General features: G+C 46.3%; 1 protein-coding gene across 2 annotated transcripts in view; it reads left to right on the forward strand.

The window, feature by feature from the left end:
- ST8SIA5 (ST8 alpha-N-acetyl-neuraminide alpha-2,8-sialyltransferase 5) overlaps window positions 1–16900 on the forward strand; it is a 65040-nt gene that overhangs the window by 39870 nt on the left and 8270 nt on the right. For both annotated transcript variants that reach the window (XM_083403050.1, XM_083403051.1), the window contains 5 exons: window positions 3858–3950; window positions 6819–6905; window positions 9178–9322; window positions 14080–14192; window positions 15979–16071. In XM_083403050.1, coding sequence (XP_083259176.1) covers window positions 3858–3950; window positions 6819–6905; window positions 9178–9322; window positions 14080–14192; window positions 15979–16071 — 531 coding nt within the window. The remainder of the gene's footprint in view (window positions 1–3857; window positions 3951–6818; window positions 6906–9177; window positions 9323–14079; window positions 14193–15978; window positions 16072–16900) is intronic.

Below are 16900 nucleotides of genomic sequence, written 5' to 3' on the forward strand. Positions count from 1 at the left end.
AGGAGCGGGGAAGCGAGCGTGCGTGCAGTGACCATCGCCATGACAGGAGAGGCAGGGCTGTTTCATCTAGCGAAGCAAGCCTTTGGAAAATCTGTCCTGCGAAGCACCTCAGAAAACGAAAAACCCTTTCGTCTAGCTGGTTTTTCATCTTCCGAGGCATTCGTCTTGCGGGGCACCACTGTATGTCCGGGAAATCACAGACATATGGCAGTCCTATACCATGCACAATTTTACACTCTTCTATCATGTTCCCATTGCCCCCCTTATTTTACCCCCCCCATCTAAAAATCATCCCCCTAGCCTTTCCCCATAGGAGGGTTGTTCCATCTCCTTGCCCTGTTGGGTGCCCTTTTCCATACCTCTTTCACAGCTCTACAGTATTTGTTTTGTGGGGAGGCTTCCGTACTGGCAGAGACTGATGGGAATTGAAGTCCAAAACATCCAGAGGTCACACTACAAATTGGTGGAGGCTGAATTAAGTGAAGAATGTCAGGAGTTGAACCTAGAGCCTTCTGCACACAGAGCTTGTCGCTGCTGCTGAGCTGTGGCCTTCCAGCTTTCGGTGCAAAGCCTTGGGCTGCCTTTATCTCCCATCTGCTTCTAGTCTACATCAGTTGACTGTTGTTTGCTTCCCTGCTTTTAAATTTAGATTTTGTATGGCTTTATGAGGGCGCCCTATTTTCATATTTGATCCTGTCTGTGTTGTAATCCTTCTTCATGATGAGGTGGGTGGGGGGAAGGTTTAGGCAAAATCTGCTTTCCTTGGAGTTTCAGCCACAGCAATTTGGGTGGTGGTATCCCCCCACCCCAACTTTGTAAATACCCACCCCACAAAATTATATAATTTTATAATTTTAGAGTTGGAAGCAGTCATGGAGATAATCTAGACCGGAGGACAGGGAACTTTTTCAACTGGAGGGCCATGTTCCCTCGTGAGAGGTCGTCTGGGGGCCGTATGCGAGGGATGGCCTGAGGCAGAATTGGGCAGAGTGATGGGTGCAACTCTTACATTTGTGGGCTGCCTTCTAACCATGTAAATGTCAGAGGTTTCTTCTATATATAGACACACTTCTCCATCTTCCATCCGGCAGTCAAAAGGCATCATCATGGTTTAGCATTCAAGGAATGGGTATGCCATACCCATCTGTGTTAATAATTCCAGTAAATAAGAGTCCACCCACTCCCTAATTTTATTTTACTGTTTACAGTGGTCCCTTGGTTCTCAAACTTAATCCGTTCCGGAATTCTGTTCCAAAACCAAAGTGTTCCAAAACCAAGGTGCGCTTTCCCATAGAAAGCAATGCAAAACGGATTAATCCCTCCCAGACTTTTTTTGGAAGATGAAACCATATGAACAAGTCAAAAAATATGTTTATGACTGGTTGCACTATTATCAGGTGAATGAAATGTTCAGGAAAGATGCAAGAGAATGGGGTTATATAGACAAAGACTCGACATTTCAGTCTGAAATAGTCAATAAGGAGGTCAAAACTCTCTCAAAAATGTATAATCTGCTGTTAGAATGGAATTTAAAAGATGAAGAGGTAAAGTCGGTTATGATTCACTGGGCCAGAGACTTTGGTTACAATATACAATTGGTAGAGTGGGAAAAATTATGGAAAGAGAATTTAAAATTTACTGCATGCATGTCACTGAAAGAGAATGTGATGAAAATGTTTTACAGGTGGTATATTACACCTGTAAAATTGGCAAAAATATATAAGACTTGTAATAAGTGTTGGAAATGTAAAGAAAATGTGGGCTCTTTCTATCATATGTGGTGGGAATGTAAGAGAGTGAAAGAATTCTGGGAACTGATATATAATGAATTGAAGAAGATTTTGAAGTATACTTTTACAAAGAAACCAGAGATCTTTCTGCTCGGTATTCTGGGAAAAGAAATTAAGAGAAAGGACAGTAAATTCTTTCAATATGCAGTGACTGCAGCAAGAATGCTACTGGCGCAAAGGTGGAAACAACAAGAAATACCGACACTCGAAGAATGGAGGTCTAAGCTGTTAGATTATGCTGAACTGGATAAGATGACTGGAAAGATTAGGTACCTAAGAGACCAAAAGTTTACAGAAAACTGGGGGAAATTTGTTAAATATCTGGAGAGTTTAAGTGATGGACAAATAACGCTAGAAGGTTTTAAAAGAGCACTGTGAATATTGGAGAGACATTGTCTAAAGGAAAGTGAAGGAAAAATATATTTAATGGCAATGGGTAAAAAAAAGAAATGCGAAAATCAAATATGGCTACGAAAGATTTGCGGAAAAGCTGAGGGAAGTCAAAATCAAGGACTAAGAGATTGAAATATGAAATGTGAAATATATTTTATTTGTTTGTTAAATTAATAAAAATTATTAAAAAAAAAAATCCCTCCCAGACTTTTAAAAAAACCCCTAAAACAGAAATTTAGCATGAATTTTACTATCTAATGAGACCATTGATCTGTAAAATGAAAGCAATAAACAATGTACTGCAGTCACACAATCAATCAATCAATCAATCAGTAGCTGGACTGGGTTCCACACAGTCACAAAAACAAAACAAAAAGAGCTGCAAAACCCCCAAAACAAATAGCAAAAACAGACAGACCTTAGCGTAACACTCAAAGTGGAGCATGTTTGGCTTTGAAAAAAGTTCTCAAACTGGAACAAATACTTCCAGGTTTGCAGGGTTTGGTTTCTAAGTTGTTTGAGTACCAAGGCGTTTGAGTACCAAGGTACCACTGTATTTATTAAATTTATACCCTACTCTTCCTCCCACAGGAGTCTGGGGCAGCAGATGCCTTTGTGATTCCAAAACCCAATAAATAAAACTTCCCATGCATTTTGTTTTAATGTCAAAAACAATTCTTAATGTTGGGAAGTTTCTCCTAATCGACTTCCCTGCAATTTCGACCTCAGGTTTTGCCCTGTGGCGCAAAAGAAAAGTGGTCCGCATCACCTTCTGCACGACTGCCCTCCAGATATTTTAAGACTGCTATCGTATCTCTCCTTAATCTTCTCCAAGCTAAACATATCCAGCACTTTCAATCATCAGTCCAGCAATTCTGGGCTGCATCAATAGGAGTATAGCATCTAGATCAAGGGAAGTAATAGTGCCACTGTATTCTGCTCTGGTCAGACCTCACCTGGAGTACTGTGTCCAGTTCTGGGCACCACAGTTCAAGAAGGACACTGACAAACTGGAACGTGTCCAGAGGAGGGCAACCAAAATGGTCAAAGGCCTGGAAACGATGCCTTATGAGGAATGGCTAAGGGAGCTGGGCATGTTTAGCCTGGAGAAGAGGAGGTTAAGGGGTGATATGATAGCCATGTTCAAATATATAAAAGGATGTCACATAGAGGAGGGAGAAAGGTTTTCTGCTGCTCCAGAGACGCAGACATGGAGCAATGGATCCAAACTACAAGAAAGAAGATTCCACCTAAACTTTAGGAAGAACTTCCTGACAGTAAGAGCTGTTCGACAGTGGAATTTGCTGCCAAGGAGTGTGGTGGAGTCTCCTTCTTTGGAGGTCTTTAAGCAGAGGCTTGACAACCATATGTCAGGAGTGCTCTGATGGTGTTTCCTGCTTGGCAGGGGGTTGGACTCGATGGCCCTTGTGGTCTCTTCCAACTCTATGATTCTATGATTCCTCCCAGGACTTGATTTCCAGGCCCCCTACCAACCTTCCTCTGGACACATTCCAGCTCGTCAATTTCCTTCTGAAAATATTGTCCTCAGAGCTGGGCCTGGTACAGTCCAAATGCAATTTGACCTGATTATATATATATATATATATATGCATGTGTGTGTGTCTGTTTCTGAAATAGCTAGTGATTACACTTTTCTTTTCTTTTCTTCTCCAGGTACTTTGAGTTTTATGAAGGTCCTTTGGAGTACAACTCCACAAAATGCCTGGAGCTGAGGCAGGATATCATTTCGGTGAAGGTTCTCTCGATGTAAGTGGGACCACGCCATTTTAGTTCTCCAGCCTTAAGCAATTGTGAGTGATGCTGATGGGCTTTGACCAGGCAGACCTGAGTTCATATCCCTGATCCGGGTACAGAGCTCAGGGGAACCTTGCACCTTGTTCCTTAACACAGGCTTGCTAAGCAATGATAAGGCACGGGCAAACATGTTTGCAGGAGACAATGGCGAAGGTAGGTCTGGACACCTGCATTTGACATTACAGCTTTCAGGCAGGACCAATCACCTGCCTGGACTCCAGCTGCAGGCTTACCTTGTTCCTGAGTTTTGATTTTTATTCTCCTCTCCCTTCCCTTTCCCTTTTCCCATGCGTGTGGCTGTTTTCCCTTGGCAACTAGCCTCATGTATATGAAATGCGTTTAATCCAAATCAGAAGAATTAGATACGTCACCTCAACTGGGCACACATAGATAAAAATACATCGTTGATGGGAAATCAAAATGGCTTCCTCATGCAGCCAGTTTAGGAGGGAGCCAGTAGCAGGCACTTTAAAAAAACAAAAATCCAAGTGTCCTCTCAGGCATTGAGACAGCCCTGTGTTGTGTATACAGTGGAACCTTGGTTTCTGAACGTAATCCGTTCCGGAAGACCGTTCGACTTCCGAAATGTTCGAAAAACAAGGCACAAAGGGCGGTCTGCAAATTTGAGAAAATTGAGAAACACTCAGCAGAAGCCGTTCAACTTCTGAGGCGTGTTCAAAAATGAAAGCATTTACTTCTGTGTATTGGGCATTCGAAAACCGAAATGTTTGACTTCCGAGACGGTCGAAAACCAGCCACTGTATACATATAAATAAATGCTGATGATATGCAATGTCCAGACTCTTTATATTCAAAAGGAACTTTACTTTCATAAACATAAAACTGAGAAGAACATATCTACATTCTCATGCTTATTCACTTTGTTCCTTATAGAGAGCACAGGTTTCTCTCTATTAACACTTAGGCATCTTCCTCTGTCTGCTTCACCCCAGAGAGGCCACACTGACACAACATTGTCCTCAGCAGCATCCAGGGAAACCTCTCTCAGCAGCTGTTCTTCCTCACACACACAGAGAGAAGACCAGAAAAACAGTTAAAAACGACAGTTACCGGAATAACAGTCACAACAGAATGCAATGCCTCTCTCATGTGACTCACAGCCAGCCAATCACACGAGAGCTACTGCCACAGGAAAAACCCTATGCTAAGAATGCATAGGCAAAACATTCCCATTTCATGAAGTTAAACCACTATCCGTAACACCCTGGACAGGTGGAAGCGGCTGGATTAAAGAGCAGTTAGCGTTGGCATCCGCATAGCAGAGTCACGCTGACTTGGCATAGTTGGCTCTCGCCAGCCGTTCCACCGAGAAGCGCCCTTGTTTCCCAAGTTGCGCTGTGGTTTCCTAGCTTCCTTTCTTAATCCACCCCCCGCCTGCCCCCATTCGCTGTTTTGTGCCCCGAAAAGATTTCGAAATTATCACGCTCGGCTGGTCTGAAGTACAAAATGACCTACTTCTCTGAAGAGTGACTTATGGAAAATCCTAAATTGCTCCCATTTTAAATATTAAACCCCTTCTCTCTGGAGGGGAAGCGAGGGAGGGAGGAAGCTCATTGTGTTTCAGGCAAGGTTGGACAAATGTGTGAAGGGTGTATAGAGGATGGCTTTCTAGCCTGGCTTAAACCTTTTTTAAAACATAAAAAAACTTTCCCCATAGGTTTTGGAGTGCTTTCCTTCTTCTGGGGTGCTACAAACTCCTGCAATTCAAAGGCATTGCATTGGGTGGTTTGGAAATGTATTTGTATTTGTTTTTTCTAAAGGCCCCTGAAGATTAGAGGGTTTTATATGGGTGCATTCTGCAACATGTCATTGATACAATAGTATTGCATTAGCGATGGATTCATACTGGACCATCCACACATCTCTCTACTTATTAGTTTTTCTGCAAGGTTTCCCTGACGCTACTGTATTCTTTCTGTCTGGAGGGGCACTCTTGCACTCCAGCACAACAATAGCAAACCAACAACAAAACAAACGAAAGAAAGAAACTGGAATGTTTGTGAGAGAGAGTTGAGAGCCAGTGTGGTGTAGTGGTTAAGAGCGGTAGTCTTGTAATCTGGGGAACCGGGTTCGCGTCTCCGCTCCTCCACATGCAGCTGCTGGGTGACCTTGGGCCAGTCACACTTCTCTGAAGTCTCTCAGCCCCACTCACCTCCCAGAGTGTTTGTTGTGGGGCAGGAAGGGAAAGGAGAATGTTAGCTGCTTTGAGACTCCTTAAGGGGAGTGATAAAGCGGGATATCAAATCCAAACTCTTCAAACTCTATCTATTAAAGCGTCAGTTGATAACACTCTGGGAATCTGCTGCGATGGCTGAGCTCATTTTCTCAGATTTGGGGCACAAAAACAAAAGATGTGACAAGTTTTATGAGAAGGTAGGGTGATTTTCTTGAACGTGTTAACAACAGAAAAGGAAAAGGGCTGTTGGCAGATACAGATCATGGCTTGCTTTACAGCGCTTTAATAATAATTAAGTAGAAGATGAAAAGCAGCCTGATAGCACGCAGAAAGATAGCTCACCCTTAATTGTTAATGAGATACCAGAAATGACAAATTTAAATGGAAAGACCCTTGTTTTATTTCCATTCTCCGTGCTGTTTTGTTGAACCAGATATAAACGGCAGTAAATAATACCTGTATATAAAATTGGGGGCTGCCCTAGATTTATATATCAAGGAAATGTTTGCCCACTTCAGGCTAGTTCTCACCGCAGTGGCAAACTTTGTTTCTGCATTGGGAGTCGATAGCCTCTTGGACCTACCCTCTAAGATGAATTAAAATATCCTTTCTCCCTCTTTTAGGGTGAAGCAGACAGAGTTGTTTGAAAGGTGGAAGAACCTGCAGATGTGCAAGTGGGAGATGAACGTCACCGAAGCCAGACAGTTCAAGTAAGAGGCGTCTCGGCTCGGGGTTGGCAGGAGCTCAGCAAGCACTGTAGCTGAAGAACCGCTCTTGGCTCTTGCATTGTGCAGGAGCTGCTCTTGGTTTTGAAAGATGGAAGATTTTTTATAACACTTTAGATCTTCCCCATAGAATCATAGAATCATAGAGTTGGAAGAGACCACAAGGTTGAAACTGGGGTAAACAATCCACAGAGCAATTCATGAGCATTCCTATCTGCTATCTCTTGCCTTCAGATTTTTCTGTTTATTATGCAAATATTGTTTATTATTTTAGGTACAGATAAAAAAAAATCATAGAAAAGGGCATGATATGGTCTTCTTTCACCCCCATTTTAAGTGCAGCCGTGCCTGGATCTACTCAGTCAAGGTGGAACCAATGTATTTCCTCTACAAAAGACAGAAAAGTATGTGTGTAGAAACTAGTCACCTGTAAAAAGGTAAAAATTGGTCCACTTGTGCCTCTAGCTCCACCCACCACTGTGTGGTGTGTCACACAAACACCACATCCTGTGAAGATTGCATAGAAGGGAATGTGGCCCTTGTGCAGGGAAAGATTCTTCGCTCCTTTCATTAGAGTGTTGGAAATTGGCCTGCAAGGAGGTTAGAATCATAGAATTGGAAGAGACCACAAGGGCCATCGAGTCCAACCCCCTGCCAAGCAGGAAACACCATCAGAGCACTCCTGACATATGGTTTTCAAGCCTTTGCTTAAAGACCTCCAAAGAAGGAGACTCCACCACACTCCTTGGCAGCAAATTCCACTGTCAAACAGCTCTTACTATCAGGAAGTTCTTCCTAATGTTTAGGTGGAATCTAAGTAAGGCCATTGCTAGTTGGTCTAGGGAGGGCAGCTCTTTACAGGTAGCATTTAGACATTGAGAAATCAAGATGCAAAGCCCCCCTTTTAGCCTTTCCGGGCCTCCGCCTGAGACAGCCCTAATTGCATAAGCATAAAAACCTTCCAGAACTGGAGTTTCCGCAGCCCATGTCTCTTGAAGGTTGATGATGTTTTGGCGATAGAATGGAATATCTGTAGATTGAGATAAACATCTAGACCAGCCGGCCACATTCCAGGAAAGGATATTTAGGGCATTAGCTGATTCTTGGATTTTTGGATTTGGGGCACCCTCGGAGATTTTTAGCCGTTGATTCTTTAGGGTGGTGGAGTCTGGCATATTTGTAGGGAGGTGGGGTAGGATAGAAAAACCTTTTGTAGTAGGGACTTATTTGGTGTGTTTAGTTTCTCTGACAGGGCGTCCACCCACTGTATCTGTATTCCAAAAAGATGGAGGATGTTTGCTCACTGTAGCAACATGGGGTGGCTAAGGGCAGGTCTGAAGCCAGTGGTGGGCGGGTCCAAAGCAAAAAGTGGGTGGGGCTCTGTGACGTTAACATATGAGAGTGCTGGAGGTGAAATAGTTAAACAGGTTACCCAATCAGGACCCAGGGGGTGGAGTCAGAGGGACTATAAAACCAGCTCTAGGAGGAGTTTGTTAGGAGTTGGGTGGTTGGTTGGAGTGGGAGTATATTGGGATAGAGTTTGTGGGTAGGTTGAGTTAGTGTAGTGAAATAGGCTGAGTCAGGAATATTTAGGGGCTAGGAAGTCAATTAAATATCTGAGAGGGGGTGTAGTGAGTGAGAACAGGGAGTGGAAGCTATAGGTCTGGATAGGCACCCCATGATTGTAATTGACCGATACCGTTTATGAAACCACACGCTTGTTAAACTGCAATAAATGAACAGTTTATGTTTCAATTTAACCCTGACTGGACTCAGTATTGTCCCAGGTAGGGCCTGGGTGGTGGCAGCGAGAAATAAAGTGGTGGCACAGGGATCAATAGACAGTGAAACATCCGGGGACCCTGTGTGATTGCCACAGGCTCTTCTCTCTCTCCCTCTCTCCCTCTCTCTCTCCACACACCCTTTTCTCTCTCTTTTACTATCCCTCGCTTTCCCTCCTGCCTCTGTTCTGTCACCCTCAATGCCCCCTTTCCTTGCCTCTTCTTCCTCTGCCCAGGTGGCTTCCGGTGCCAAGAGAGATCTCTCTCTCACCCCAGAGGACTTCTGAATTTAGACTGAGGGCCACATAAAATTTGGGCCGGAGCTTGTTGGAGAAACAGTGTTGTATGCATGCAATATTGACATCAACAGCAGCTGATTCAGAGCTCCCTGCCACACTCGGTGTTTGCCTGGGTCAAGGGTCTGCCTTCGTCCTGCGCTGCGGTTGACCCACGTAACCTTGTTTCTCCTTCTTTAGGGCTACTCTGTCAAAGTGCTGCAATGCCCCAGCCTTCCTCTTCACCACCCAGAAGAACACGCCTCTGGGAACCAAACTCAAGTACGAAGTGGACACAAGCGGCATCTTTCACATCAATCAAGAAATATTCCGAATGTTTCCAAAGGTGCGGTACATGTTGTTGACTTAGCATAATCTCAAGACGCCGTTTCTATTCAGAGGCGTGCGTCGGGTGGCAATCTTGCCATCCTCTGCGCTGCAATGACTTCCTGCGTAACCGTTCTGATCGCAGGCCAACTGTTCTCTTTGCCGGCACATTCCTGTGCAACAGCTGATAGGCAGCTTAGTTTATATTTAGCAGCTTTACATCACGGGAGTATCATATCCATGTGGAAAATGACTGATCAACAGCCGAGTATTCTCTGGCAGGGATGAGTGCAGAATTGCTTCTGGTATATAGCTAAGAAAACGAGATGATGCCCAATAGTGACCCCGAAAGACTGACTGACAGCAGTGCTTAGCATTTATATAGCACATTAAGCGTTCCAAAGTGCTTTACGTATAAAGTGCATTACTCCTTATGGTGAGCCCTGTGGTTGGTCTGGGAGCACCAATTGCATTATTATTGTTTTTAATTTAGATTAGAAGGTGGCTTCTAAGTGGTTTACAGGTGTAAAACCAATTCTTTCTTCTTCTTCTCCTTCTTCTTCTTCTTCTTCTTCTTCTTCTTCTTCTTCTTCTTCTTCTTCTTCTTCTTCTTCTGTGATCACTCGTAGCCGAATAAGATTGTCTTCCATAAACACGGTTTTAACAATGAGTCAGTAAGTGGCTGTGGAGGCCAATTTTGGATCCATACGTCCTTCCACAGTGGGGACATAGGTTTCCGGGCGGGAGTTGATCACAGTGTGGATTTGCCAAGCGTGCCTTCCTCTTAGCATGTTTCTCCCTTGCGTCCTGAGTTTGAGTATCTTCAAAGCCCATGACACCTTTGGTAAAGGCTGTTCTCCAATAGGAGCACCTGCAGGCAAGTGTTTCCCACTTGTTGGTGTTTATACTACAATTTTTTTTAAGATTTGCCTCGAGACATTCTTTAAACCTCTTTTGTTGACCACCAGCATACGCTTTCCATTTTTAAGCTTGGAATAGAGTAGTTGATTTAATTAATTAATTAAATGAATTCAGGTTGCCAAGTTGGCTTCTAAGTGGTTTACAGGTATGAAACCAATTACAGATGCCAATACTGTAGCATCGTAGAAAGTGGTTGCAGGTGGACTTGATCAGAAGTCTGGAAGGCTATTGGAAGGCCACTTATAACAAGTTGAAGACAGGCCGTCAGGTCATGCATCCATGCAAATGAAGGCATCCGGTTGTGCTGCTGCAGATGCACCATGGCGTCTCTTCTTTCCATGCTCCTCCCGGTGATCGTTCCTCCTCTGGTCCGCTGCTTTGGATGCATGACTGCCTGTCTCTAGGCACTGCCGTCATCTGCAAGAGATCCCCACATATCAGGGTTGATGTTACCAGCCTTCATGTCACCAGACATCTTTGTAAAACGGAGTTGGTCTGCAAACGGGTCCTGGGGCCTGGAGCCAGCTCCCCGTAATGGCAGCTTTATTTTCAACCCCTTTTCCTAAATTGCATGCTGGATCAATCAAACGTTTGACCCTTGGTTGTTATTGTTTCCCATATGTCAGTTCCAACCTAATGTTGCTGGTCCATCTCTGAACGTGGTTCTCTTTGCCCCCAAATCTCAGAGGGCTCTTCGTTGTGCCATTGGGCTTTCTGCCATTATGAGCACCATGTAACGTGTGCTATAAATAAATAACATTAAAAGCAACAACCACAACAACCACACCACATTTCATGTCACCATTTCCTTCGGATGTATTTTTGTTTTACTGTTGCGGAATTACTCATAAACTATGCATGTACTAATAGCAGCATTTGCATGCTTACATAAGCAAGTCTTTCCATCTCCGCGAGGTGCCAGACATTATAAGGAAGCTAATGCATCAGATCGTTTGTCCGTGTAAACCAGGGATGGGTTTGACTCCAACTTCCATCAGCCCCAGCCAGCATGAATAATGGTCAGGGATGATGGAAGTTGTAGTCCAACAGCATATGGAGCAAAACATGCCCCCCATCCCTGATCTAATCCCAGTTCCAATAGCAGCTCTCCATGTCCTCTGGGGCTGAGGTCTTTTCCTGGCCTTGCCTTCTTATGGGAACTATGCTTGCAAAGCCCAGTGTGATGGGCTGGGACTCGGGCTCGGGCTCGGACTCAGAACCAGAGGAGTCTCGTTCCACACCAGATACTTTGCCTCAGGCAGCATCTGAACCAAGTCTGGGGCCTGATTCCGAAGAGCCTCAGTCTGCACAGGTTCCCTTCAACAGCTGGGCCGAGTCATGAACACCTCCCTTCTAGGTAAAGGCAAAGGACCCCTGGACGGTTAGGTCCAGCCAATGGCGACTATGGGGTTGCAGCGCTCATCTCACTTTCAGGCTGAGGGAGCTGGCCTTTGTCCACAGACAATTTCCGGGTCATGTGGCCAGCAGGACTAAACCGCTTCTGGCACAACGGGACACCATGATGGAAACCTGAGCACACGGAAACACCATTTACCTTCCCACTGCAACAGTACCTATTTATCTACTTGCACTGGCGTGCTTTCGAACTGCTAGGTTGGCAGGAGCTGGGACAGAGCAATGGGAGCTCACCCCGTTGCAGGGATTTGAACCGCCAACCTTCCAATCAGCAAGCCCAAGAGGCTCAGTGTGTCCCTTGTACTCTTGTAATGGCAATGGCACCCACCTGAGAGGTACCAAAACTGAGTTCTGGCGAGTTCCACCTGAAGAGTGTGATGACCTGGGACTCAAGCTCAGACTCGGAACCAGAGGAGTCTCAGTCTGCACCAGATCCTTTGCCTCTAAACCAAGTCTGGGGCCTGATCCTGAAGAGTCCCAGTATGCACAGGTTCCCTTCAACAGCTGGGCCGAGTCAGGGCCCTGAGCCTGCCCTGCCTGCAGATGCAGGGATTACCTCGTTGCCTTCAGCTGGGCCATCACTTACAGCTGCTCCACTACCAGTTGGGTCAGGAGAGGCTGAGGTGGCCTCTGGGTCTAGTAACCCACCGACGTCTCCCGAGTTGCAGAGACTAAGGTCTGAGAGAAGGAGAAACCCGAGTACTTGCAGGAGGAGTCCTCACCTTTGGGCAGTATAGGGAGGTGAGTCACGGGGGGATCAGGACCAGCTGTTACCCCGTCAGAGATAAAAGGCTGCCGGACCCCGCCCCAGGTTGCGGGAGCAATGTTGCTGCTTGCTAGAACCTGCCTGAGACCCTGTGCCTGACCTAGCCTGGTTTCCTGCCTCGGCCCTGTTGGACTGACTCCTCACGGAACCCTTGCATTTGGGACCGGACCTGGACCTCATTGCTCAGGTTACCCCCGGGCCCAGCACACCCGGATCTTATGCTTCTATGGCAGTCAACTCTGCCCCTTCCCTGTGGTTGCTGATGCACTCAACCCAGGCAGGCTAAAAACTGCTCATGATGGCAGCAGATTTGTGTCTTCAGATTTAGGCCTTGCCTATCACGCATGATGTCTGTGTGTATGTGTCAGGGACTGGCAGGGTGGGGGAGCAGGGCTGGAGTCTGCCTTGGGAGGGGGACCTGTATGAACTAGCAGGCAAGAATCAGAGCCAGGGGAAGCTTCAGAGCTGGAGGAAGAGGTGGAAGAGGCAGGCCAGGCCAATGAAGGGCCAGGTGCTTCCCTCCCCTCTCCTGCACCACTGTCTCCCAGAACCAGGAGAGATTTGAAGCAGGTGTAGAAACAGCTTCCATGCAGGTGTAGTCTCTGGCTATGTGCGTGCAACCCATTGGGGCAAGGTACATAAGCTGGTGGAGAGGAAGTGGCTTCCTGTTGCTGCAACTGCTCCATAGAAGCACGGAATAGCTGCTGTGATGCTAGATTGGTGTGCATAGTTTTCCAGAGCTGTAGAAACGACTTTAAGTGTTCTCTGACAATAATTTCCTTGGCTGGTAAGCACCCTTTATAGTATTCTCTGTTTTGTTCCTGTGGAGGAAGACACCAGGCAAGGCAGCAAGGCATGTTTTGTTGCTTCAGCACCACAGAGAGCTCCTATTGATGTACAAGGACTTTTGAGACTTGTGTGTCCAGCCTACGTCTCCTATGCTCTTCCCACTTTGTTGGAGCCCTGGAGACTGTCAAGAGACTGTGGAGACTGTCCACAACTCTGGCCTGAAAACCAGCACTTTTCTTTTACTCCGTGACCTCCTGCTTTTGTGTTCTTCGTGGGCCACTGCACTGGTGAGGTAGCTGAGGGGCACTCATTTCCTTGGGATCTTGACGGGTCAGCCTTGGGTTCAGTTGGGCTCTGATCACTAGAATTCAGGCTCAGAGCTGGGAATCTGGGCCTGGCTCCTTAGCCAGGGACACTAGCTGCCAACTCAGTGTCCTGGTCGCTGCTGGTCATGATGGGGTAGTGGGTGAGGCCACTAAGATCTAATAACATGGATGTTTGGTATGTATGACCTAAAATGCAACAGCAGAGCTTTCCTGCAGAGTCAGTCCATCCATTGCATTGCCAGTCACTGACTGTAGAGCAGGCTTCCTCAGACTTGGCCCTCCAGATGTTTTTGGCCTACAACTCCCATGATCCCTAGCTAGCAGGACCAGTGGTCAGGGATGATGGGAATAGTAGTTTCAAAACATCTGGAGGGCTGAGTTTGAGGAAGCCTGCTGTAGAGTAATCAGATGCAGGGAAAACTCAAGAGATGACCATACTTGTGTGTGCATGTGTGAGTCCAGAGTTAACTGTGTTTCATCCTTTCATCCAAGGGAACAAAACCAGCTCCTGCGAGAGTTGCCACTGCTAATGAACCGGTTTACTCCATTTCGCTCTAGGAGATGCCATACTATCGGTCCCAGTTCAAGAAGTGCGCTGTGGTTGGAAACGGAGGGATTCTGAAGAACAGCAGATGTGGCCGGGAGATCGACAGTGCCGATTTTGTGTTCCGGTAACAATTCTGGTGCAATTCCTTCAAGGGGTTAGCAGTTGTGTATAGCACATGAAGAGGATGCGGGTGGCGCTGTGGGTTAAACCATAGAGCCTAGGGCTTGCGGATCAGAAGGTCGGCATTTCGAATCCCCGCGAAGGGGTGAGCTCCCGTTGCTCGGTCCCTGCTCCTGCCAACCTAGCAGTTCGAAAGCACGTCAGAGTGCAAGTAGATAAATAGGTACCACTCCGGCGGGAAGGTAAATGGTGTTTCCGTGTGCTGCTCTGGTTCGCCAGAAGTGGCTTAGTCATGCTGGCCACATGACCCGGAAGCTGTACGCTGGCTCCCACAGCCAATAAAGCGAGATGAGCGCTGCCACCCCAGAGTCGGTCATGACTGGACCTAATGGTCAGGGGTCCCTTTACCTTACCTAGAGTACATAGGAAGGAAATTGGCTTGCACTGCTTCAGACCACTGGTCCATCTATTTCAGTATTGTCACCACTGACTGAGACATCCCCAGTCCCACTTGGTGAAGTGGGGGGTTGAACCTGAGACCTTCTGCATGCAAAGCATATTCTCTACCACTGAGCTACGGCGACCCTTTGCCCTGGCTCCTGTTCCTTGCACTGGTGTTCCCCCACAGCATACAAATCCAAAGTGGCCAGAGTTCTCTGAAGGCAGAAGGTCTAGAGTTCACTACTCTGTCTGATGCGTGGCTCCACCTAGAGTTCAGAGGGTGAAACTGCTCACATCACCTACCTGGTTTCTCAGGGTGTGGCACAAGAGGCACTCATACTAATACTAATACTAATAATACTAATACTAATAAAATTATTATTTATACCTCCGCCCATCTGGCTGGGCTTCCCCAGCCACTCTGGGTGGCTTCCAACAAAATATTAAAATACAGTAATTCATCAAACATTAAAAGCTTCCCTTCAGAAGCTTTTAGGGCTGCCTTCAGATATCTTCTAAAAGTCTGGTAGTTGTTGTTCTCTTTGACATCTGGTGGGAGGGCATTCCACAGGGCGGGTGCCACTACCGAGAAGGCCCTCTGCCTGGTTTCCTGTAACCTCACTTCTTGCAGTGAGGGAACTGCCAGAAGGCCCTTGGCGCTGGACCTCAGTGTCCAGGTAGAACAATGGGGGTGGAGACGCTCCTTCAGATATACTAGAGGCCGTTAAGCCCCTTTTTTGTAATTTTAAACAACGTTGTACATTAAGGAATCACAAGCTGCACCCGCCCCTATTGCTGAAATGTTTTGGATGACGGAATTAACTATAAAGGTAATATTTGTGCTGAACATCTAGGGCAATGTTTCTCAAGCTTAGGTCTGTTTTGGCACTACAACTCCCAACATCCCTAGCTAGCAGGACCGGTGGCCAGGGATGATGGGAGTTGTAGTCCCACAACAGCTGGAGACCCAAGTTTGAGAAACAGTGATCTAGGAGGGAAAGAGGACCCCGAGGGGAACGTCTGTAGAGTGCCTGTTTTAAAAATCTCCTTAATTGAGGTGGAGAATGGAGGGCTGCCACTAAAAATGGCTTCTCCTGATAGGTCATTCCTCTTGCGGCGCCGAGAGCATGATTTATAACCCGCTGATCAGTGGGTACAGGAAGATATTCCTTTCAGAGGAAGCAGTCTGCAGAAGGGGAACCCACCCTACATTATTTGTAATCAGGGGGAGCTGGGTTCAAATCCCATTAAGCCAGATCACTCACTCTCTCAGTCTATTCAGCCTACACATCTCAGCTCCTCGAAGGAGAGAAATAATAATGGCCTCTTTGTTGCTCTGTTCTTTCTAGGTGCAATTTGCCTCCCATTTCTGAGAAATACGTTGTAGATGTTGGTGTAAAGACGGACGTCGTGACGGTTAACCCCAGCATAATCACCGAAAGGTCAGTTGCTTGCCTCTTCCTTGCCCACTTCTGCCCACGCTTTCCTCCTCCTCCTGCGACATTGTGAAATTGACAAACCTCAGGAAAGGAGCAACGGCGCCTTATTATTAGCTCCGGCGGTTCTTGCTCTTGACTTCGTAATTTCATAGCAACTGGAAATCAGAACAAAATCGGGCCTTCTTCTCAGCGAGGCAACTGTGTTCAGAAGGTCCCTGCAGACCTCCGCCCTACAACTCACCGGCTCCTTTTTTTGATGTTTTTCTTTCTCCTTCCTGAAAAAAGTAAGATCCACAATAAGTAATGCATTAAACAGCGATATCCCGTGATGCTCTGCATTTTCAAAAGAGAGGAGAAAAAGAAATGCAAATAAATCCGCTAATTATCTGCCTTTGGGAGACTCTCAGTAAACTTTATAGTTATAGTACCTTGTTGTGAGTCGAGGACCCTCCACCAGTGGTAAATAAGACACAAGGACACATGTATTTTAGGTTAATGGGCTAAAGAAGGCCACAAATTTATTGGTTACAGCGTGTGAGTGGTATTGGCTTAGGCATTGGATCAAACAATCTATACATGACTCCACCCCGCTCAGCAGCGAATACGCCCCCCTGCTGACACGGGAACGGCTCCCGCTCACAATACCTCCCCTCTGTGAGGAGGAGAGGCTTTTCAGAAACACAATAGGTGTTGTTGTTGTTTAGTCGTGTCCGACTCTTCGTGACCCCATAGACCAGAGCACGACAGGCACTCCTGTCTTCCACTGCCTCCTGCAGTTTGGTCAAACTCATGCTGGTAGCTTTGAGAACGCTATCCAACCATCTCATCTTCT

The sequence above is a fragment of the Podarcis tiliguerta genome (assembly GCF_965153285.1).
Source record: "Podarcis tiliguerta genome assembly, chromosome: 11".
Taxonomy (NCBI): Eukaryota; Metazoa; Chordata; class Lepidosauria; order Squamata; family Lacertidae; genus Podarcis; species Podarcis tiliguerta.